Source organism: Ailuropoda melanoleuca, chromosome 14 (assembly GCF_002007445.2).
Source record: "Ailuropoda melanoleuca isolate Jingjing chromosome 14, ASM200744v2, whole genome shotgun sequence".
In the NCBI taxonomy this organism is placed as follows: Eukaryota; Metazoa; Chordata; class Mammalia; order Carnivora; family Ursidae; genus Ailuropoda; species Ailuropoda melanoleuca.
The window spans coordinates 31,100,856-31,123,680 of NC_048231.1; the positions used below are offsets into that span (position 1 = coordinate 31,100,856).

Sequence of the window (22,825 nt, forward strand, 5' to 3'; positions counted from 1 at the left end):
CAGGATGACAACGTGGCTCCTTCCACGAAGGGGTGGATGTGGGCAGGCAGGAGCACTGCAAACACCTGCTGGCCTCAACCCACAGGATTCTTCTGGCAATTCTATGCCTAGATTACTACTGTCCTGTCCACTGTGCATGGCAGGACAGCGAGGCCCTGGAAGTTCAGCTCTGTCCTCCAGGCCACAGGCTTGCAGGTGGCAGAGCAAGGCCTCCACGCAGGCAGCCTGGCTGTGGTGAGGCAGCTCAGCCTCATGGAGAAGGCACGGCCGTGGAGCCAGGTGAGGCCTCACTCCCCTCCTCGCCTCAGTCCCACTAAGGGACTCTGGGCCCAGAAGGAGCTGGAGAAGGTTCTCACTCACATCTCAGAGACCAGGAGACAAGAGGGGGCAAGCTGGCTGTGCTTCCCCAACACTGTGTGGGAAGACACTCCAGGCTGCCTGGGTATGTGCGACCTTGAGAAAGTGCCTCAGTTTCCTGGTCTGTAAAATGGGGATAAGAACAGTCCTCAGTCCTGTCCATGGATCTGCTGCCAGCACCAAATGAACGAACATACAAAACACAGCAGAAACTGGCTCATCATAGGTCCTAAATGGCAGATTCCACCACCATTACTGGCATCGTTACTTGAAGGCCTACCATTTTAAGAAGACCAAGATCACCTTGGTGAGCCCAACACTGCTCTGCATGGCTCGACAAGGCCCCTGGGGGGACAGGAAGAAAAGAAAGTGGACATGGAAGAGTGACACGCTTGCTTTTTCCTGCCCCAGAGATACTGCTCTTGACACCAAGCACCAAAGGACACGGAGCCTTCTCGTGCACCTGTCCACCGGGTCAGAACGGGGACTCTGAGAGCAGATCAGCAGCCACCATCCAGGCCATCCCCCAGAGGGCCACCACTGTCCTCTCGGCAGAGCGCACAGCTCCAAGGCAGCTTCCTCGTGCTCAGAACACAAGGTCAGATCTGTGCTGTCGGTCCCCGGCAGGACCAGAGAAACGGCGGTGTCAGTAACGGGCAGAGAAAACATGAGAGAGACAAAATGTACGCAGGCCTGACAGTGTTCTCGGCCATGGTCAGAGCCTTCTGAGGCTGCAGTGGAAAGTCCTTTGGCAGCGTCTTCTCCAAAGGGAGGGGGTGGGGGGCGGTGGGTCTGACAGGGGTCCCTGACTTGACTGTGTCATTGGAGACAGTGGGCGGAGGGCACATTTCACCAGCAGCTGCAGCCCCTATCCTGCCCCCTGGAGGCTCGGAGGGGCCTGATGGCCTTGCTGCAGTTGCCACCGCCCCGCCAGGAGCCTGATCCCAGGCTCTCTGGCTACAGGGGAACTGTCGGGGTGGGGGGAGGGGGACACGACACTGGAAGATGTGCAATCAGCCCAAATTTGAGGTAGGGGGCTGCTTTTGGGCAGGGACAGAGGGAAAGAAAGGCCACAGATCTGACAATCCTGGTCTGACGCTGCCCTGGTCGGCTGGATGACCATATTCTCCTGTCGGACTTAGCTGCTGACCTGTTCCATCTCCAAAGCCCAGGGCGCCGGGTGCACTCGGGTGTTCCAAAAGGGCAGGAGCGGAGGAGCCAGACACGGGCCCGGGCAGCGACACGGACATTCCTGAGCCCTGTTCCAGCTGATGCAAACGGCTGTGGGGGGTGTGGATTAACTCCATGGCAGCTGTGTCCAGTGATTTATGGCCCCTTCCGGACCAAGGCAGACACTCACTGCCCCCACTCAGCTCCAACTCCCAAAAGGCAGCAGCCTTTTTTGTTCTCAAGATGTTTCAAAAATAATGTTTAAAGTGCTCTCTCTGACAGTAGATATTCTAAAAGCAGAAAGAAAATGCCAGCTTGGCCCCAGTGCAAAGACGCAGGCTTCCATCAATCAAACACAGTCCATATTTTAAACAAGGAGACAACTTCCTTAATCCCAAAAGGGCACTAACCAATCGATAAGAGAAAGACCAACAACCCAACAGAAAAGTGGGCAAATGACAGGAAGAGATTCACAGACAGAAGAAATGCAAAGGGCGAACCATGTGGCCGAGGACAGAAGATATGCAAAATAAGATAGGTATCATTTCCCTGGCAGATAGGCACACAGGAGTGAAATCTGCTCACACATTCTGAAAAACAACCCAGCAGTACCTGCCCATGTGAGAAATGTTTATAAAAATCTTTGACTGACGTTAAGCGTCTGCCTTCTGCTCAGGGTGTGATCCCAGAGTCCTGGGATGGAGCCCCACATCAGGCTCCTCCGCTGGGAGCATGCTTCTTCCTCTCCCACTCCTCCTGCCTGTGTTCCCTCTCTCGCTGGCGGTCTCTCTCCGTAAAAAAAAAATATCTCTATCTATCTATCTATATATCTATCTATCTATAGATATATATATCTATATCTATCTATCTATCTATCTATCTATCTATCTATATATATATAAAATCTCTGACCGAGAAATTCCCCTTCTAGGGATTAATTTTACAGAAACATGCAAAGATCTATGCCTACTACAGCCCAGTTAACAGAAACAAACTGTAGTGACCTTATGAGCTCAATAAAATTGAGTACATTATGATTCTTTCAATCGCGTGCTAAAACATTATGTTGCCACCAAAAACAGCCATGCAGACCTAGCTCCCTCTTCTTTTATGGGCCATGAAAAGAAGGAAAGATAGATATTAAGTTGGGGAAAAGACAAGTTTTATGAGAACACATGTAATACGATCCTGCTTGTATTTTTTTAAGTACATAAATATATATTTGTACATGTATGAGAAGGGTCTAGAAAGACGGGTTCCGTCTGCCTCTGGGATATGAGTCACCAACCATCAGGGCCCTGCCTGTTGATGGAGGAAATTCAAGGTCAGACCTGTGCACAGTTGGAGGTGAGCGCACTGAGTCTGGGAGTTCCTGAAGTGTGTTGGGTGGAGCAAGGCTCTCGCCAGAAGCCCTCCAAGGAGGAGGCAGAGGACCTATGACCGATGAGGTGGAAAAAATCAAATACTGCCATGTTCCACTGATTCTAAGACATGTGGCTTTTCATTTTCCATCTCTGAGGCTGAGATGTGTCTCATCACTGACGGTGTATCACATTTTAATTAGCACTTTCGCCCTTCTTAGTGCGATATAAACTACCAATGTGTCTTCCCATCAGTGGTAAAATTCAGTACACCACCCTCTAGAAGACTCGAGATTCGCATTAGCATGCTAACGGCTCTGAGAAGTCCTGCAGCAAAGAACCTTCTCCAACACAATTCCCCCTTTCTTTCTCCTTCTTAATTCTCATCTTTGCCTTTCTCTTTACTTACACATGAGATGATGCAAGGGCTCAGTGAAGTGCCCTCCTACGGATGTCTGCAAAAGTCTGGGTTTGAAGAGGGGCATGCTTACTTTTTTAAATTCAATACAATGACCCTTTGGCAAATACCACCGTAGCAACTCCTGTCATCAAGAAACATCAATGGAGGCTAAATTACCAGGCAAAAGAATGATGAGAAACAGGATATCTGCAAAGGATCTCCTTAAAAGATAATTGCCAATTACAAAGAGAAAAATAGACATGAACAGTGGAGAAATGGGACAGCATTCCGACCAAATGACTGGTTAACCAGATAGAAGCCATCTCCAGGTCATGCCCTCCTGAGACACAGGAAGTGCAAAGGAGGAAAAAGCATTCCTGGTGTGGCATTCCTGCCCAAAATGCGTAACTATCAACCCAATCCGTAACACTGGGGAACATCCCAGAAGGCCAAACTGAGGCAGGGACCTTCCCAAGTGTCATGGTCGCGACAGAGAAACAGCCTGAGGCCCTGTCCCAGATGTGAGGCGGCCACAGAGAAGGACAACCAGAAGAAGGGTCACAGTGGGGAAGCTGGGGACACCGTTAATGACAGCACCGCTGCTGATGGGAATTCCCTGGTTCGGAGAACAGTATCGTGGTCACGGGAAATGTTAACTCAAGACGCAGCCGTGGGAAGGGTGTAAGGGTATAAGAGAACTCTACAGACCGATGTTTCCAACTTTTTTGCTAAATCTAAAATTACTTAAAAATAAACAACTACGCTAAAAGAAGTATAACGAGAACTTTATTATTAAACTCTAATACAAGTGGAAAAACCATCAAGGACAGGACAAGTGCCCTGTGTGTGCTACATGAGGGGTCACCCTGAAGAGTCTCGTTTGGGGACATAAATCCAGGTGATGCAATTATAAACATGGGGCTGGGTGTTCAGGGAGGATGGACAGAGAGGAGAACACGGGGCCTGGTCTTCTGGGGGTCACGAGGCCCACAAGTCCAGGAAGCCATCACAAATCGAGCACTGAACAGAAGTGCAGGAACCCAAGACTACTAGGGTCATGGAACAGCAGGTGTGGTGTGAAACCGACAATGCAGGGTCACCTGGGAGAATTACCATCTGCCGAGTATTTGTACCTTAAATGCACAACCACATTTAATCTTTACAGCCACCCTAAGAGGAAGGTGCTACTATCGTTATCTCCACTTTATAGAGAGGAAAACTGAGGCTTGGTACAGTTAAATAACTTGCTTAAATGCACGCAGTGAGGGGTCAGGAAAGCACCTGAACCCAGGCACTGTAACTTGTAATGCTTCTGGGAAGACTGCTAGAGAGGGGCGGGTCCCGTGGAAAGAGCACTGAACTGAGAATCAGAAGACATTGAGGGGTGCTGGGTCAGTCCTACAGCCCCTCTGGGCCTCCTTTCCTCATCTTTCAAGATATGGAGAAGAGAAGCTTTGGAGGCACTGAGAGCTCAAGATCTCTTTCAGCTGGAAAGACACTAAGTGGGCCCTTATTCACACTAAAGTGCAAATGACTGGTGTGTAACACTTTCTGATCAACCTGATCAAGTACGTTTTGAGTATCCGTCTGCCCTACTATGTCCCAGGGGAGAGCCGCTGAGATTTCTTACATGGGACGTGGGAGACTCTGAGTGTGATGGGGGAAGCAGGGGATGGGCTCCTGGGAATCTCAAGTCTGGAGACATTGTCATTACAACAAGGGGGAAAAAACTCCGGAAAAGGGAGCTAGGGCCTCAAAGACAAATAGTGTTTGATTTACCAATTGGCCCCACGGCAGCCCTGCATTTGCAGGGAAGAAAGGACTGGCCTGAAGGAGCCATCAGCGTCTGCTGGGGTCACTCAGGAGGGGTGGAGGGGTATGTCTGTGGGTCAGGAGGAGACAGGGCTTCCCAGCAGACGAGCAAGAAGCCCGGTAGCTCTGCAGAGACACTCAGCTGGATGGAGCTAGAGGGAGGCACCTGTGGATAGAAGGCACCGGTCCTGCTGCTCTAGTCCCGAGGCTCAGAAGGCCCAGTGAGAAGCTCTGAGTGCCAATAGGAAAGCTCTTTCCAAGGAGGGACCTGAGTCTCCTTGGGGGCTGCAACGAGTCACCATGAGAATTCACTTCATTCCCTCAATCTCTCCTTGGAGCCTCCAATCCTGTGCCCTGGGCCGTGGCAGAGGAAGTGAGGAATCTGGCCAAGGGCTGCCGAAGAGGAAGGAGGGGGCGCCCCTATGGGGCATACCATGGCAGCATGGTGGGGAGTGGGGAGCCAAGTGCCGAACCGCTGGCATTTGGTCAGAACGTCCTAGCTTTGGGACACTGGCTTCCAGCATAACTCTAGAAAACAGGGAGCAAGGGGACACTTGCACCCTCTCCCCGGAAGGAGTCACTGCATCACCCTATCTCTAACCTGGCAGGACGAGGAGTGGGCCTCAGCACTAGGAGGCCTGGACCTTGAGAACTTTAAGGCAAAAAGCTGAAGCTGTATCCCCTGGGAAGAGAGGCCACTGCCCTCTGAAGACTGCCCTCGGCCTTCTGGAAGGCAGGAGTACATCAGGATGGCGACTGCTGAAGAGCAGGCTGGGGTCTGCTCATTCCCCAAGGTACCTCTCATCTCCCCACTGCAGGTAGGCCAGGGCGGGGAGATGCCAAGGAACCAGCTCTCTGGCTGGAAGAGACTAAGCAGGCCTAGGCCTGTGGGGAGCAGGAGAGGGGACCGGCAGTGAGCAGATGTGAGCCCACATCCCAGATGTGGGATGTCTTCCCTGTGCTCTGGGCTCTTCAGTCTCTACTGTGAGTCTGGCCAGCAGGGCCAAACATTCTCAGTGGGTAGGGAGGTGGGTGGGGAAGGGAGAGATGCAGAGTCCCTACAGGGCAGGATGCCTGCACAGCAGCAGAGGGGAGCCCTGGCCCCATGCCCATGCAGCCCGTGTGGCCTCCAACCTGGAGCCAGGGACAGGAGCAGACCCCACCCACGGTCAGCAGAGGGCACGGAGACAGGTGGGATTCAGAGAATTTGCTGCAAAATGCAGCTGGTGTAGAAAGAAGGCTCAGTTTTGGAGTCAACACAGGGCTCAAGGAGAAGACCTGGCGGCTCTGAAACCTTTACTTCTCACAAGCTCCACTTTCTTGTCTGAAACCGGGGAAGAGCACCGCTGTGCTAGGAGGACTCACCACAAGGAAAGTAGGAGCTGCCCAGCCAAGGCCAGGCCTGCTCCCCAGGGGAGGGATTCTACCTCCTCTTGGCAGGTGACAAAACGCCTGGGCAGAGCTGGGGTTTAGGCCCAGATGGCACGGGATGCTGGGAACCAGCCTATCTCAGCCCGGCCCACAGAGGACGCTCAACCCACTGTCCTGCTCGGCAGACCACCACCTCCGTCCCAACTCGGGGTCTCTACCCGGGTCACTGGGAATGTGGACAGTGTTTCTCCCCCACACCCCAAAGCCCCATCCCTACCTCAGCTTGTAGAGGCTGTGTCACCTACACGGCCACCTGCTCTGGGAGCTCGTCTGGGGCTGGCCTGTGCCCTGTCCCCTTGGCCTCAGCATGGTGGGTTGGACCGGCTGACACTCAAGGGAAACACAGGCAGGCAGGCACCACGAGACCTCTCTAGAAACCCACTCGATAGGTATGAAGCATTTTCTTGGCAGGCTGATCCAAAACTCCAGCCTCCTGCACAAAGTCAGGCTGGAAGCTGGCTGACTTGCGAGCAACAGTCCTTGGGGTGCGTTCACTCCCGTCCTCCTCGTCCTCCACGACTCCAGGCCCTGCTACTCACCCCCAGCTTCTGCCACACGCCTCCCACCTAGAACCCGGGCACCCAGCAGGACCAAGGAGAGGGAACGGACCGCCTGCACTACCTAATTCCGGGCCACACCTGCTGCCACGAATAGGGCCAGACCTGCTGTACACCGCGGCCCATGGAGGAGATGGCCACCCCCCGGGGACAGATGAGCCAACGACTCAGAGAGACCCAGTGATCGTCCACGCCAAATTAGAGGCACTGAGCGCTGAGCCCAGGTCTGTCGGTCCCAAAGCCTGTTCTTGTCCACCACCACACGTGTGGCTGCTCTTCAATGGAACAGACAGGATTCCTATTTCCTCAGTAACTCTAGGGGGCAGAGACTCCGTGACATTAGCGGCAAAGCTGCTAATTCTCTGTCTAGGGAACCCCAGGGACCTTCTGTGGTCAGTGTCACCTCCTGAACACCAGAGGGCGCCCCAGAGTGCACCAGCTGGCAGTGCCTGCGCACTTGCCCCCAGGGAATCAGAGTCCCACTCTACATCCATCCAGGCTTCGACCTCAGTGGGTCCCTGCTGTCAGGGACGGTGGGGGTGGAGGAGGCACAACACCCAAGGGTTTAGGAGCCACCAGCTAAGTGCGCAGATGGACAGCACTGGGTTCAAATCCCAGCTCTGCCCCTTAAGTAGCTCTGTGGCCTGAATAGACAAGCTCGTGTGCTCCAGGGTGGAACCTGTCTCACAGCCCGCAGTGAGGACGAAATCAGATCACACGTGTCCTGTGCTCCCAACAGTGCCTGGCATGCAGTCAGCGCTCCCCCACCCCCCACCCTCGTGCTGACAAAGCAAGCTCAGACAGGAAAGTGACCTGCTCAGGCCACACGACACAGGGGACACAGGCAGATCTGAGGCCCAAGCTGTGACTCCATGCCTCCCTCCATGGCCTCTCCTTTCACACCCAAAGGCCTGTGCCATCCACCAAAGGGGAACAGCCGCCGCCCCCCAGCTCCACCACAGCTCTCCCACCTGCAGTCCTCAACTGACAAAGGCTCTGTGGGGAATTCGTCCTCCAGACTCTGAGGAATGTCCCTTTCTCTTTGCTTGCTATCTAGATTACTCCCGTTTTTCAATCCAGCTTCCCAGCAGCCTTCAAGATGAGCCCTGATTAAATTCCCACAAAACCACAAGCAGAAATGCTCCCATCCGTGGTGTGTACCTCCCTCCCCAGGGAGGCCTGGCGTCCCGATGGCCATCTATCACCTCCAGAGCACATGTCACCCATCACCCACTGCTGTCATCAGCCCTGAAGGGTCTCTTGAGCCCTCTGTCCTGTGGTCTGATACCCTCCATCAGCCACTGCCCAACCCCACCTTCACCCCCAGGGCCAAGACGACCAGCCTGTGTCCAACCACAGCACGGCTTTCTCTCATATCTTTTTGGCCAGTTCAGGATCCAGCCTCATCAGCGTGATCAGGATCAGCCTTGCCCAGAGTCGCTCAGCCTGGGGTGGCAGGGCCAGACCTTGATCTCGGGGCTTCCATCTCAAAATCCTGGCCCTGTGCAGCAAAGCAGGTGGCAGGGAAAGAAAAGGCCCATAGATGCGTGCTCGGCAATCATGACTTGTTGACCCAGCCTCCCCCCCCACGGCCCCGCCATGCCTGTACCAGGCAATGTTCCATTTTTGGGAGGTTCCTGCCCTTGGTTTGAACTGGATCCAGGTTCAGTGCCATCTGTACCTCTGGCTAAGGGGTGTGGGTGCAGCCCCACCCAGAAACAGTCATCTACTAGAGAACCCTGTGGCCCAAACGCTCTGGGGTGGGTCACTCTGCAAGCCTAGTGACCTCACACTGCTTCGAGCTGCTGTGTGGAAGGAACTTACTGCTAAGGGCACAGGCTGAGGCCACAGCCCCCAGCCAGCTGGAGGAGGAATGGTCCTTCTAAGAGTAGAATATTCACTCATGGGATTCCCCAGGTAGCAACCCACTTCTCGGAGAGTGAGGTGGCCGACAACCAGCTGTCCCTCAAAACTCCTCCCCCTCTTCCACGGTGACAAAGCTCCCAAATTTTAGCTGGGCACGTGGCTACCCAGAACAGAGCCCACATTTCCCAACTCCTTTGCAGCTCACTATGGGACTCAGTCCTGGCCAATGATGTGTGGACAGAACACTGTGTTGTGTGGCTTTCAGAGCCTTTGCTTAAAAGATAACTAGGGCTACGTCCCCTTGCTCCCTTTCCGTCAGCCCCTCCCAACCCTTATGTCTAGACCCTGGATGTGATGGCTGGAGTTTTAGCAGCACCACCGTGGACCAGGAGGCTCACATCACAGAACCATCAGCAGGGAAGAAGTCTGGGTCCTTCCTCCGGGCTTTTCCATGAGAGAGAAATGAAGTTCTATCTCATTTAAGCCACTGTTATTTCAGGCCTCTGTTGCCACAGCAACCTTAGTGCTAAGCAAACGGGCAGGTTTGAGACCAACGGGTCTGAGGCAGGGAAAGAATCCTGCCTCCCCTCCAGACTCTGAACTAGAAGAGGATGAACTCCGGGAGCACAGAACCCAGATGGTGCCAAGGTACTCAGATGGGAAGCCGGGGTCTCCAGGCAACAGCCCTCACCTGTCTCCACAGCCGACGCTCTGCATGGAGACAGAGCGCGGACCCCTGCTCTAAGTGCTCCGCCGCTATTCCTGGGAGACTGCCACCCCAACTGCAGAGCAGGGAGCCCTGGACACCTCCCCGCAACAGCTCCCCTGGCCTGTCTCTGCGGCTGCCCAGGCTCTCCGAGGCAGGCAGAGCCACCTTGGCAGGAAGGACAGACACACTGAGGAGGTCTCCAGCAAGCCCCTTCTTTCAATGCAAAAGCAGTGTCACTTGGACTGCTCTGTCTGGGGAACTTACAGGGTAATTATGGCCATTCACAGCACGCTTAACAGGGCTGCCTCCAGGAATAGCAGGAACAGGGTGGAGGAGTGCTGGGAATGTGCCTCCCAGAGAAGGTTCTCTGCATCTGCAGGGAGGAGGAGCCCTGGCTCTGGGAGGATGGAAGGTGAGAGGCAGCACTGCTTCCATAAGAACAGCCGTGGGGGTAGGGAGGGGGTCAGGAAAAGGCTCCAGGAAATCCCAGCTTCTGCCCACCCTCCTGGAAGAATACCAGCCCGGCTCAGTGTGCACGATAAGGAAAATCCAGGGCGCAGCAGTCACGGCCCACCCACAAAACAATTCCTGCTGGCCTAGGACCAAGCCTGCTGTTAGAGTTCGGTCAACACGTTCCTGCCCGGGATGGAGGGGAGGGGGTTTCCCCACCCCCCACCTGCTGATGACACCTGAGTTTGAGGTTTCTTGGACCCAACAGAGTAGGGGCTGATTCTCTCCCCATTGGGAGTCAGTGTGGGTCACCCTTACAACAGGATATAAGTAATGGCCACTAGAACCTGTCTCCAGGCCATGTCTGCACCAATCTAAAATGTGTGCTCATGTCCTCACTCACCAGCTCACACACCTTCGCTGGGTGCCCACGAACGAAATCCCCCACACTGACCCAACAGTCTGCAAGATGTGCACACACACCCCACACCACAGCCATCTCCTACTTTGCTCATGCCACTGCCCCATCTGGGAGGCCCAGGCTGCCCCCCCCCACACAGTCCTGCCCACCAGGGACAGTCCTGTTTCCTTCCTGTGCACACCACAGTCCAACCCATCACCGGTCCCCTGCTCCCCGACTTCATACACTCTTACTCCAGGTCCAGGTTCACCCTTGACCCCAGCCCTGATTCTCTACCCATGAAAATTGAGAGAGACTCCAAGATCAGCCCCTTCCATCGTAATGGGAGCTGTGCCAGCAGCTGCCACTCCCAGGTGACGCCATGAGCCAGGACCCATGCTAAGTGCTCATTGGATTTCATCCCAGTTATCTCAACCACAGACCCTGTGGACAAACCGCTTCTTATCCACATCTTAACAGAAACCAGGCAGAACTAGGTCAAGGGACTTGGCCGAGGCCACATGGCAGCAAGAGCCCAGATTCAGATACGACCTCAGTCTGCCTCCCCTCAAAGCCTGTGCTCTTTGCTCTGAAGAAACCCTCTCAGTGGTGACCTCCCTGACCCTATCAGAACACATTACTCTTCTCATGAACTTGAGGACACGAGATGTGACTGCTGACCTGCAACTCCTCCCACTAATCGGCCCTTCTCCTCAGAATCGGATTTATCTCCTGTCTCTTCACACACAGTCGGTGTCCAATGCACACAACTCCTAGAACAGGCGGATTTCCTTTCCAGAACCAAAGTTTAGCTGGAACATCTCTACAGATCTTTCTTCTCATCTGAGGGTTCTAGTCGGACCCGGGGACAGAATGCAAAGGGAAGGGAAGTTGACATCATCACTGACCATTCCAGGCCCAAGGGGAAAAGGGTGCTGGCATGCTGAAAAGTCCTGCCGTTTGGGGGCCACCCAGGAAGGCCATGCTTTATGCCACCTGCTGAATGCCAGGCACCCTCAAAAACAGGCCTCGAGACCTCTTCCAGGACAGCCAGGTCCAACACCCGGCTCTTCCTCAGGGAGGGAAGCAAGGACTCACCAACTCTCCTGGCCAAAGTCCATGACAGCAGGTGCTTGCTGGATCCAGGGCCCTCTAGCCATGGACACGTAAGTTAAGCTTAGGGGCTACAAGCTAACAGCCAGAGTCGGAGAGACCCAGCTGGATGCTGTCTCTGCTACCCCAGGCTGCGTGATGTCAGCCCACCTGCTAACCTCTCCGTCTTCACTACTGTCTACAAAATGGGGAGGATGACCATACCTGCTTTTATGAGCACGGGAAGACAGAAGGCAAGAAGGCTTAACCTTGCAGACAGGCTGCTTCTGGTCTGGCGAGCCAAACTCTTCCCACCGGTCTCACCATCACACGAAACAAAGGCAGGCCAAGGCACCACCCAGGCCAGGGGCCAGGTAGGCCACACTCCTGGTGTGGATGGCAGGAGTGGGAGCTGCGTCTCCTGCTCCTAAGATGACGCTTCACACCGCCCCAGGACACAGGCAAAGTGCTTTCCCTCAAAATTAAACAAGAACTCTCAGCAGGGAACACTTGCACCAGGCAAAGAGAACTAGGTTACTGTTAACATGAATCTTCTCCAAAAAGCCCTTCTCACATAAACAAACACCTTGGGAAGGCAGTCCAACTTCTCTGGAGCGGCCCGGCCCAGGGAGGGGGGGGAGAACGAGTCCTCAGAGACAAGAAGATGTGGCTGGCAGGACAAGCTCCCGCAGCTAAGCAGGGGGCTCCCGCCCTTGAGAACAGAGTGTACCCCACGAGGTCCAGCCACCACATTACACATCTCCACGTGTTTGATTAAAGGCCCTTCAATCTGTTTGTCTCCTTTGCCCAGTTTCATAACTCCCCTCCCCTGCCCGCTGCTCCGCTATTCTACACACACCCCTGTTCTCTAACCACTGTGTTATCGGGACACTTAATCACCACTCTGTGGGTTCAAGACAACAAAACAAAACCGTCTCGAAGTGGCTGCAGCCGCTCTCTCTCCCGAAGAGCACCCTGAGACTTTTATGTCCTAACTCTGCTGGTCAGAGGAGGAAAGAAAAAGGCCCGCCCAACAATGTGTGCCCCCCCCCCGGGAATTCAACTCTTTTCTGCCCTAAAGGGTTTTAAAAAGCTCAGACACCCCTCCTCCCACTCCACACAATGACCACGCTGTCACTGTTAGGGGTGGGCCACCTGCCACGGAGGCCAAGCCACGTGTGTCCGTACCTTTCATGTAGGCCTCGATCTTCCGGATGAGCTCATACGACTTGGAGCGGTCGAGCAGGGTCCTGATGGCAGGAAGTGGGTCCAGGACAATGGTCTCAGGGTGCGCATCGATGTATTCCTGAAAGGAAAACACAACACTTCCGGTTGGAGGAGGGCGGCTGAGGCAGAAACGAGGTTTTGGCGAGATTCCATCCCACGTGCCCTCATGGCACCCACCCCCGTCTCTTCCCTCCTTCCACCAGCCCTGACTTCGGTCTGGGACTTCACACTGTCTGGGGAGTTTGCCTCCACGCTCTCCGCAGCACCAGGATCACATGACGCTGGTTAGACCAATCAGCACCTTCCACCCTGGCCACTGGCTCAGAAGACAGCACGTGACCGGACTCGGTCCAATCAGATGCAGGCTCAGAGCTCTTCCTAGGAATGCTGGGACAAGACCATTCTCTCCCACACTGAGGAGATCGGGCAGCTGGGCGCAGTCACCCTGAGATCTGAGGGAGAGGCCTGACAAAGCCAAAACTGAGAAAGGGAGGCCAGAGTGAGAAAACACAGCTGAGAAAAGAAGCGCAAGCAGGTTCCCATCAGCTCGATTGGCCCCCGGATAAAGCCTCACCTGAAACCAGCTCTGCTGCCCGTGTAGATGATACTCAAGGAGTGTGGCCCGCACCCTGCACGGATAAGGACTCTGGGGCGGGGCTTGCGAGAGCGGAAGGCAGGCTGGGATTCAGGAGAGGGTTGGTGTGGAAGGCAGGATGAGAAACCCGCCACAGGGTGCCCCCTGGCCCTCAAGTGCCCCCTGCAACATGCTTCTTCAGGGTAGGCTGCAAACTTGCAAGCAGGACTGTGACCAAATCAGCATTTAAGGAAGTTACGATCTCCTTGGGGAAATAACGCTAAGGCACATGGGGAATGAGAAACGACTGTCTCTAACAAAAGTCAACAAGAGACTGGGCAAAATGCTTCTAGGAAAGAAACACAAGGATCCTGGCCCTGCCACTCCCCACCTCTGTGACTATGGGAGCCCAAGCCACATCAGTGGGCCAGAGCAGCTCGGCAGGCAGACGCAGTAAATGGGACCATCCCCCTGGCCCCAGAATACTGTGATTCTAAGAACAAAACTATGGAATGCTGGAGGAACAGGAGAGGGGCTCAGAGGGGCTCAGAGGAAAGACTGGGTGGAAGAGAGGCCATTCACCAGCTGTTGTTATTGTGAACTGAATTGTGTCCTCAACAGTTCTGTTCAAGCCCTAAGCCCTGGTGCTTGTGAGTGTGACCTTATTTGGAAATAGTGTCTTTACAGATGGAAGCAAACTAAAATGAGGCCACACGGGATTAGGATGCACCCTAATCCACTGACTGGTGTCTTTAGGATGGGGGCAATCTGGACAGAGACACACACGGAGAAGGCCATCTGAAGACAGAGACAGTGACTCATGTCATACCTGCCAAGGATCATGGCCACCCCCAGAAGGCAGGAAAGCAGGATGGGACAGATTCTCTCCTGGCACCACCAGAAGGAACCTATGCTGCAGACACCTTGACTTCAGACCTCTGGCCTCCTTAACTGTGAGAGGGAAAAATCCCTGTTGTTTTAAGCCACCCAGTTTGTGGTATTTGGTCAGGGCCACCCCAGGGAATGAATACACCAGCTTAATTCATCCCCCTGCCCACCCAGTCTACAAGATCAGTCTGCAAGGTCAGCAAAGGCCAAGAAAAAAGCCACAATGCTTCTTTTCAAGTCAGCCTTATCAACAAAAAGAAAGCTCCATTTGGAATTACTCTTTTTTTCAGTGAACCTATTTTGGTTCCTAGTAATCATTTTTAAGAGCTCTCAACACAAAGCCAGAGATTGGTATCTCCTTCTCCTCTGAAATCTGCTCCCCCCTTGTGTTTCATACCAGAGTATCTGGTTTTGGGCTCATTTGTATCTTTTTCTTTGAATGTTTGAAAAAACTTCTCTGTTCCTAAGGGGTGGCCGGTACATGCCAATGGGGAGCCCTTCTTCCCATCCTCACACCCACGAACTCTGTGGTGTGGACACGCTCTCGGCCCCTCTCCCTGCACATCCATCCTACAGACATAAACACAGAAAAGAACCCACCCTCCTCCTCCTCCTGAGAGAGGCAGCCGTCAGCAAGTCAGTTAGTGCCTGGCCCACTTCCCTGCTTATACAGAAGCCTGGCAACTGATGTGGGCAAGCCCACGTTTGCCACCCACGGGGGCCGTGGAGACAAGCTGCGAAGTGTCCTTATGGAAGGTTTACCCAGAGCTGCCTTCAGGCCAGAGGCCCTGCCCAGCTCTCCTCTCTACAGCCTCAGCCTCGTGTAAGTGCCTGCATCTCTCCATGGCAGGCTCCCCATCAGCCTGTCAACACCCTCCCTCTGAACCAGGCCTACACTGCCATGAGAGCATGTCATTTGTGAGACACCAAGATTCCCGCATACGTATGAAATCGTATGACTGTCTTCATGTTAAAAGGTCATCCACACAACAAACTGCACGTCATTCAAGTGTCAGGGCATCGTGCAGAGTACTAAAGACACACGGATCAATGAAAGCCTTCCAGGCTTTGCCCTACTGGATCTAGAATCCTGGCCAACGAATTCATGTTCTGGGTTATGACCTGAAAGCACTGAACTGTCCCCACACCCCCTCCTCCTCCCTTCCCCCAACATGCCAGGAAGCAGCCTGGTGAAGAGGGAAGAGTGAGGACCCAGGACTCAAGAAACCCAGACTCCCACTGTTATCAATTCCCAGGGTCACCCTGGGCAGGCCACTTGGTTTCTCTGGGCCTCAGTTCCCTCATCTGTGACTTAAAAGCCTTAAGTGAAAAACGGAGGATCGGTGTTTATGGAGGCAGCCTTCAGGGCCACACATGGGGGCTAGAGCATTACAGATAACGGCACGCACACAAGCTTGCTGCCTTCCTTCAGAAAGGAGGCAGTATCAGAGATGCTCGCTTCGACGGGCTGGCCCAGCTCTCCCCCAGCAGCTGAGTCCCCTAAAGTCCAGGCATGCTCCTCCCTCCCCCTCGAAACCGCCCCCCCCAGTCCCAAGAAGAGTATCCGAGTAGTTGCTGGATCTGGTTCCACTTTTATGCGTTAGGGCAGTGACCTTTAAAGAGAGAACTTCGAATCATTAAGACATGAATTTAAGCCAAACTCATGAGGGAAAGAAGTTAGAAGACACCAAGGGGGAAAATATCTGACAAGCAGGCGCCAACAAGCTTTTGACCCGGGATGAAAGCATCCGTATTAACAGAAGAATTATTCCTGAACACGATCTCTTTTGGGACAAGGACAGAGAGGGCAAAGAAAGAGTTTTTCCAATCGCCCCGCTATCCACAAGTGGATTTCCTTCCAAGCCTTTCAGCTTATCTATTGTACCACAGGCCTCATGCATTTTTCACAAGACTCTTAGAATTACCAAACAAATTGCTGGAAGGGTGAGCGCCCTGTACCATTTTATCACCACTTAGAAGAAGAAAGGCCCAAACGGTCTCCATGGCAAATGGTAAACACATGTTCCGTTAGAGCGCCTGCCACGTAACACCTACAAAGGGAGCCTGGACGTTAACGAGGAGGAGCCCGGCTTGAAGCAGACTGAAAAGGGGGTAGAGCAGAGACAGACAGCCCTGGTCAGAGGGCCAGGAGGAAGGCCAGAGAACGCAGACTGTTTGCTGAGGGGACAAAGGGGCAGAGGCCAGCCAGGTGCCCCCTGCCCCCAGCCCCCAGGCCCAAGGGATGATGATGCCAAGAGGGACGCTGAGCCGTCTCTGCTGGGCTGGGGGAAGTTCATGTTTCCCCCACTGAGAATGTGAGCCAAATGAAAGGACCAGGATGACCACCACAGATATCATTTCCTCTGCAGCTCCATTTAGGGACAGGACTGAGCAGGGAGACACGAGGGTTTGCTAATACCTAACAGAAAATGCAGGCAGAAGTCCCAAGTTCAAATCCTGCCTCTTCCACTCATCCTATGTCTGTGAAAAAGAAACTGCAATTTGTCTCTGAGAGTCTGTTTCCTGGTGTGCAAAATGTGCATTTTTTCTCCGAAGATTCATCTATCTATCAGAGAGAGAGAGTGAGCATGCACGCACACGAGTGGGGGAAGGGGGAGAGAGCAAGGGGGAGAATCTCAAGCAGACTCCCCGCTAAGCATGGAAGCCTGACCCGGGGCTCGATCCACTGATCCTGAGATCATGACCTGAGCCAAAATCAAGAGTCGGATGGGGCGCCTGTGTGGCACAGCGGTTAAGCATCTGCCTTCAGCTCAGGGCGTGATCCCGCTGTTACGGGATCAAGCCCCACATCAGGCTCCTCTGTTGGGAGCCTGCTTCTTCCTCTCCCACTCCCCCTGCCTGTGTTCCCTCTCTCACTGGCTGTCTCTGTCTCTGTCGAATAAATAAATAAAAAAAAAATCAAGAGTCGGACACTTAACTGACTGAGCCACCCAGGCACCCCTGCATTTTATTTTTTTTAAAGATTTTATTTATTTATTTGACAGAGATAGAGACAGCCAGTGAGAGAGGGAACACAAGCAGGGGGAGTGGGAGAGGAAGAAGCAGGCTCACAGCAGAGGAGCCTGACGTGGGGCTCGGATCCCATAACGCCGGGATCACGCCCTGAGCCGAAGGCAGACGCTTAACCGCTGTGCCACCCAGGTGCCCCACCCCTGCATTTTAAATAAAACCTATCTCAGGGAGCTGCTGTGGGCAACAAGATGTGAACATGAAAGGAGTTGGTAGATAGAAAAACACAGGATTCTCATGATTGGACAACATGTGGAGTCTCGGCACCAAACCTGGCCCAAGGTCTCTGAGCTCATCCTGCCGTGCCCCATGCAGCAGCCTGCGGGGCAGGCCAGCCCTGCACCTGGGGTGAGCAGTAGGGCTCTTCTAGCTGGGGTCAACCCTCCCGCTGATGCCCGGAGCACCACGCAATCCCCTAGCCCGTGGCAGCCCAGGCTGCAGGGCGCACCCCTATGGACAGGTCCTGGCAGAGCCCACAATGCCAGCGGCGGCCAGTCAGCCGGCTCCTTACAGGGGAGCGAGAGAAGTGCCCAGGCCCGGTTCCCACTCCCTCTATTCTCAGCGGTAGCGGACGTTCTGGCCAACCCCCAAAACACTGCAGGCCAATTTTTAGAAGTGGTGATTCATTTTTGAGATGCATACTGAAATGATTTACAGATTAAATATGACGCGTGGAATTTGCTTCAAAGTAACCAGGCACAGGGGATGGTGAGAGAAGTGTGTGAGGCAGAGAGAAAACCAGAGTGGTCATTAAGTCGCTAACTCGTGAAGCTGGGTGGCAGTACGTGGGAAGGTGTTGCAGCATTCTCTCAAGTATTTTTAAATTTCCTGTAACAAAAAAAACTGGGGACAGAATGGAGGGAAGGACTGAAGTAACCAGGTCCCCCTTTCTTCAATCCCACACACCCCTAGTTGTGCCAGAGACCGATTCAAACACCAACACTATCTTTCCAGAAGGAGCAAGAGGCAGCCAGCCAGATGGGAAACACAGCGAGAGATTAATTATGGAAAAGATAATAAATAAAAATAATCATCACCATAATTTTTAAATAATAGCAGCCACCATTCACCTAGGACCAGCTGGCTACATGCGCACTGCTGAGAAAATATTTTTTTTAAGTACCATGTCCTTTAATATAAAAATCCTATGAGGTGAGAGCTCAAACTATAGACCTCTTAGAAGAAAGCACTGGAGTACATCTTCACACAGTACCTTGAGAATCAGACAACTGGTTTCTTAGATATGATACCAAAAGTAGAAAATAAAAAATAAACTATATCCTCAATATTAGGAGCTTTTGTGAGTCAAGGACACCACCCACCTCAGACCTGGCGCATAGCCTCACCTCATGGTACTCAGGACCCAGCCGCTAAAAGGCCACTAGCCAAGCATAGCCTAACCTCTAAGCTCCATGGCAGGATTGGGAAATTCAGGCCCAGTGGACTGTTCCAGAAATCTTCCCTGTAGTGGTAGGGGAACTGTGATAGAAGCAGCAGGACCACACAGAGCACTGGAAGCCCCTTCTCCTCTCTAGGCCTCTTCCTCCTCTATAAGGTGAAGGCCAATCCTGTGAAAAGGTTACAAGCATGGGAGCCAGAGGGAGCGAGACCTGGGGTAGAATCCTGCCTGCCCTGCGTGTGACTCGGCCTCCAAAAGCCTCAGTCCTCATCTGTAAAATGGAAGATGGGCATAGCTCCCACCTCGCACGATGTTTTAAAAGAAACAGGTTTATTGAGAGAGATTTCATAGACTATGCAATCTACCCACTTAAAGCTTATAATCCAGTGATTTTAATATGTTGACAGAGTTGTGTAACCATCAGCACAGTTAATTTTAGGACATTTTCATCACCTCAAAAAAAAAAAAAAAGAAGAAGTCCCATACCTTTTAGTTATCAGGTTCAATTTACCCACTCCCTCCAGCCCCAGGAAACTACTTTTTGTCTCTACAGACTTGCCTATTGTGGACATGTAATATAAATGGAATCAAATGCGGTCTTTTGGGACTGGCTTCTTTCACTTAGCATAATGTTTTCAAGGTTCACCCGTGCTATGACGTGCGGCTGAATAATATTCCACCGTGTGGATATACCGGATTTGTTGATCTGTTCATCAGGTGACGGGTATCTGGTCTGTTTTCACCTCGGGGCTACTACGAATAACGCTACTACGAACATTTGTATACAAGTTTTTGCGTGGACGAATGTTTTCATTCCTCTTGGATTATACACCAGATATTCTTGGGGTAAGAACACGTAAGATCACAAACTTCCCAGCTGCTCAAGCATGGATGTTTTAGGGAGCAATCATAGCAATCCACCACAGTATACCAATACACCGTTTTTCTGGCTTTCAAACACTGCAATCACACAGAATGCTAGATTTGACTCTCAAAGCAATCTCTGTGGTCTACAGAGTAAACAACTATATTTTTATTCCCATTTTATAGATGGAAAAACCGAGTCTCCGAGAGGCAAAGTGACCAGCTCGAGGTCACACAACCAGCTGGGGCTTTGCCAGGACTCAAACCCACCCATTACAACGTCAACCCCAAGGCCTGTGCAGTGCACCTTGTCACCTACCCCAACAAGTTATGTGGCTACAGTGCTTTTAATTCCCAGAAAGTCTAAGGATCCATTTAGAACCTAAGTGCTGTATACAACTTAGTCAGGCAGGTCTAGAACAGGAAAGAGAAGACCTTGAAAATGTTACGCTAAGTGAAAGAAGCCAGTCCCAAAAGACCGCATTTGATTCCATTTATATGAAATGTCCAGAACAGGCAAGTCTGTAGACACAAAAAGTGGTTTCCTGGGGCTGGACGGAATGGGTGAATTGAAGCTGACAGCCTGGGGCCAGCAGTGGGGGGTTGTAAGTGAAGAGGCTGGGAGGTGCCCAGACCTCCCGTGGACTAAGCCGTCTCCACCGGGTCTCTGGGAGGCCAGCTATCTGAACTCGGGCTTCCTGAGTATTTGCACTTGTGGAGCAAACCTTATGCAAGCGCTGCCGTGAGAGTGAGCCCCACCTATGTTCTGGGACTCTCCATCTCCAGTGAGGCGGGACAGAAAGCGGCATGGTGAAGGCGAAAAAGGAGTCACATGCAGGGCTGGGCAAGCTAAGTGCCAGGTTCCCCTGCCAAGCATTCTGCACGTTAACCTGAAGGCTGGAGGGAGAGGCAGAGAAGCTTTCTAGGAGGAGAATTATAGGATTGAAGTAAATTCCAGAAAAATCCTGCTGGCCAGGAGCAGTGTGGGAGGACCAGGCTGGAAGCCATTCATGGAACAGGGATTTGAGAGCATTCAACTTGCTGGAGAAAGTTCATCTTCTAGTCTGGTAATCAGCCTAGCTCCTTCCAGGGTCCCAGTTCCCCTTCTCCCAGGAGAGGTCACGTGAGAGGACAGCAGGTCCTCAATGAGAGTGGAAAGAGAAAGAAGGGGCAGGGCCGGGGGGGCAAAGGCAGGGAAGGAGTGGGGAGCCCATGAGTGGCTCTAGGGAGCAGCTCTGCTCTACTGTTTGATCTGGTGGTGGATACACGGTGTATCTGGTTTGCAAAATTCATGAAGCTGCTCACTTATACGTACAGTTTTCTATGTGTGTAGTACCTTCAACGTATGAAAAAAAGGAGGGGAGAACGAACGAAAGCACCGGACTACACAAATAGCAAGGACCGGCTCCAGTCCCCGCTCTGCAGTGTGGCCTGCCTTGCGCTTACCCTCTCCAGGACTCCAGCCTGTGGAGTAGATCAAGGATGGAAAAGGGGCCACCATCCACTATACCTCCCCAGGGCAATGGCAGCCATCACCACTTGGGGGACCGCAACAACCTTTTATGCTAACCCCAATGGGATGCAGAATCCTGATCATCGCTTGGTTCCCGAAATTAGGTTAGCGCAGGCACTCAAGGCGAAGCCCACACACCAGGCACGGAACAAATGCTCCAGGCTGATTCCTAAGACCCCATGAGTCAGAGGCTGTGTGTTTCCGTTAGTGCTCAGTCACCAAACAAATGCTGGGGAAGACCTGACATTTTTTCCCTTGTGGCTGTTAAAAATTACTCACCGGGCTTTTATGGGAAAAGAGGTAACCTTGGGCTTACTCAGCATAATCTCACTCCTTCTGACTCTTCCTGAGAGCACAACCCAAGCCCAGACCTTCCAGCTGATGGCCACAAAGGCTGGCCTTTGAACTAGCTCCTTTCCACACCAAGTGGTGGATGAAAGGCAGGAAGCTCCCAGTTCCTAAAGTCTTCACACTGTGATGGAGGTCCTGGCAAGATGCCAGAAGGTGTAGCTATTAATAATTACAGTAATAATGGTGATGATAGCAGCTAATTTTTCCCGAAGGCTCACCAAGTACTAGACAGTGTTATATACACTTTCAGGGACGGACACACTTATTCCCTAAAACAACCCTATGCTCTAGGTCCTAATAGCAGCCCCATTTGACAGACAGAGAAACTAAGGCTCCAAGCACCTCAATACCTAGCCCAGCCTCTCCCTGAGAGGAAGGAGCCAAGATGGCATTTGATCCAGGCCATCTGGTTCCAGAGCCCTTGAGTTGGCAAAACAAGGCATGGGGAACCCTGGCTAAAGGAAAGGCATCTCAACTGTAGTTACAGCCAGAATTTCTAATGTGCATTCTTTTAAAATTTACGTTAAAGAAAGAAAAAAGTAGGTCTTTCTCATGGTCGGCCAACCCAAGCCTCGGCCGTGAGGCACACGTCATTTAGTGCCAGTACAAGGTAAAGCACCCAAAAAAATACGGCAGTTTGCAAGTTCTTTTCCCAGAAACAGAGTCACAGATGGTTCGACCTTGCAAGACCTAAGGTCCCTTATACTCCAGCCGGTCTTCTCAGAAAGGAGAAAGAAGTAGAAACTAGCCGGGGGTCCCCTGGTGAAGGGGCAGAGATGAGACCGTGATCCCATCTGCTCCTTCTACCACCCGAGGGTCCACCCTGGTTCCCTCTGCTCCCAAAGGTCCCAAGGAGCGACCACAGTGGGCTAGAGTCTCTGCTTCTGTTCCCAACCCTGGATCAAGACAAACTAACAACAACCAGAAGACAGCCACTCTTAGGAGAGTAAACAAATGGTATGACCAGATGCTAGAGCCCACAACAGCCTCTGGGATGAAGAGCCACACGGCACCGAGGGAAGGATATGTGTAGGATTTTCAGGGCCGGCGCGTGCTGGATGCACAGGACGCCTGCAGCGGACACCTGCTGATTGCAGGAGTGGGACCGGCGGGAGGAAGACTAATAGATAAAACGGCGTCACAAGCAATCATACCTTCAAAGGCATGGTATGCTTCTGTAGAAAGCGAAACCCGTTCCTGGGAGATCAGCTCCATGTGAGGATGAGGTCATGAGGCATGCTGAGCAAAGCTTTCTGGGGAAGACAGCTAATGAATCTTCTGGGCAAACTACTGAAGCCATGAAATCAACCACTGTTCATGGACATGAAATCAACTGAAGCCAGGGCCAAATGTCTTGCAGGCAAAGCCTTCCTG

At 52.7% G+C, this 22,825-nt stretch overlaps 1 protein-coding gene across 12 annotated transcripts in view; it reads right to left on the reverse strand.

Moving 5' to 3' along the window:
* The window catches only part of ITPK1 (inositol-tetrakisphosphate 1-kinase), a 165,094-nt gene that overhangs the window by 32,989 nt on the left and 109,280 nt on the right, over positions 1-22,825 (reverse strand). For 10 of the 12 annotated variants that reach the window (XM_034642106.1, XM_002923832.3, XM_034642105.1 and 7 more), the window contains one exon: positions 12,794-12,911. In XM_034642106.1, the coding sequence (XP_034497997.1) occupies positions 12,794-12,911 (118 nt within the window). Of the gene's footprint in view, positions 1-11,830; positions 12,107-12,793; positions 12,912-13,009; positions 13,111-22,825 lie in introns of those variants that run through there. The other 2 variants (XM_034642111.1, XM_034642108.1) reach the window with 2 other exon arrangements.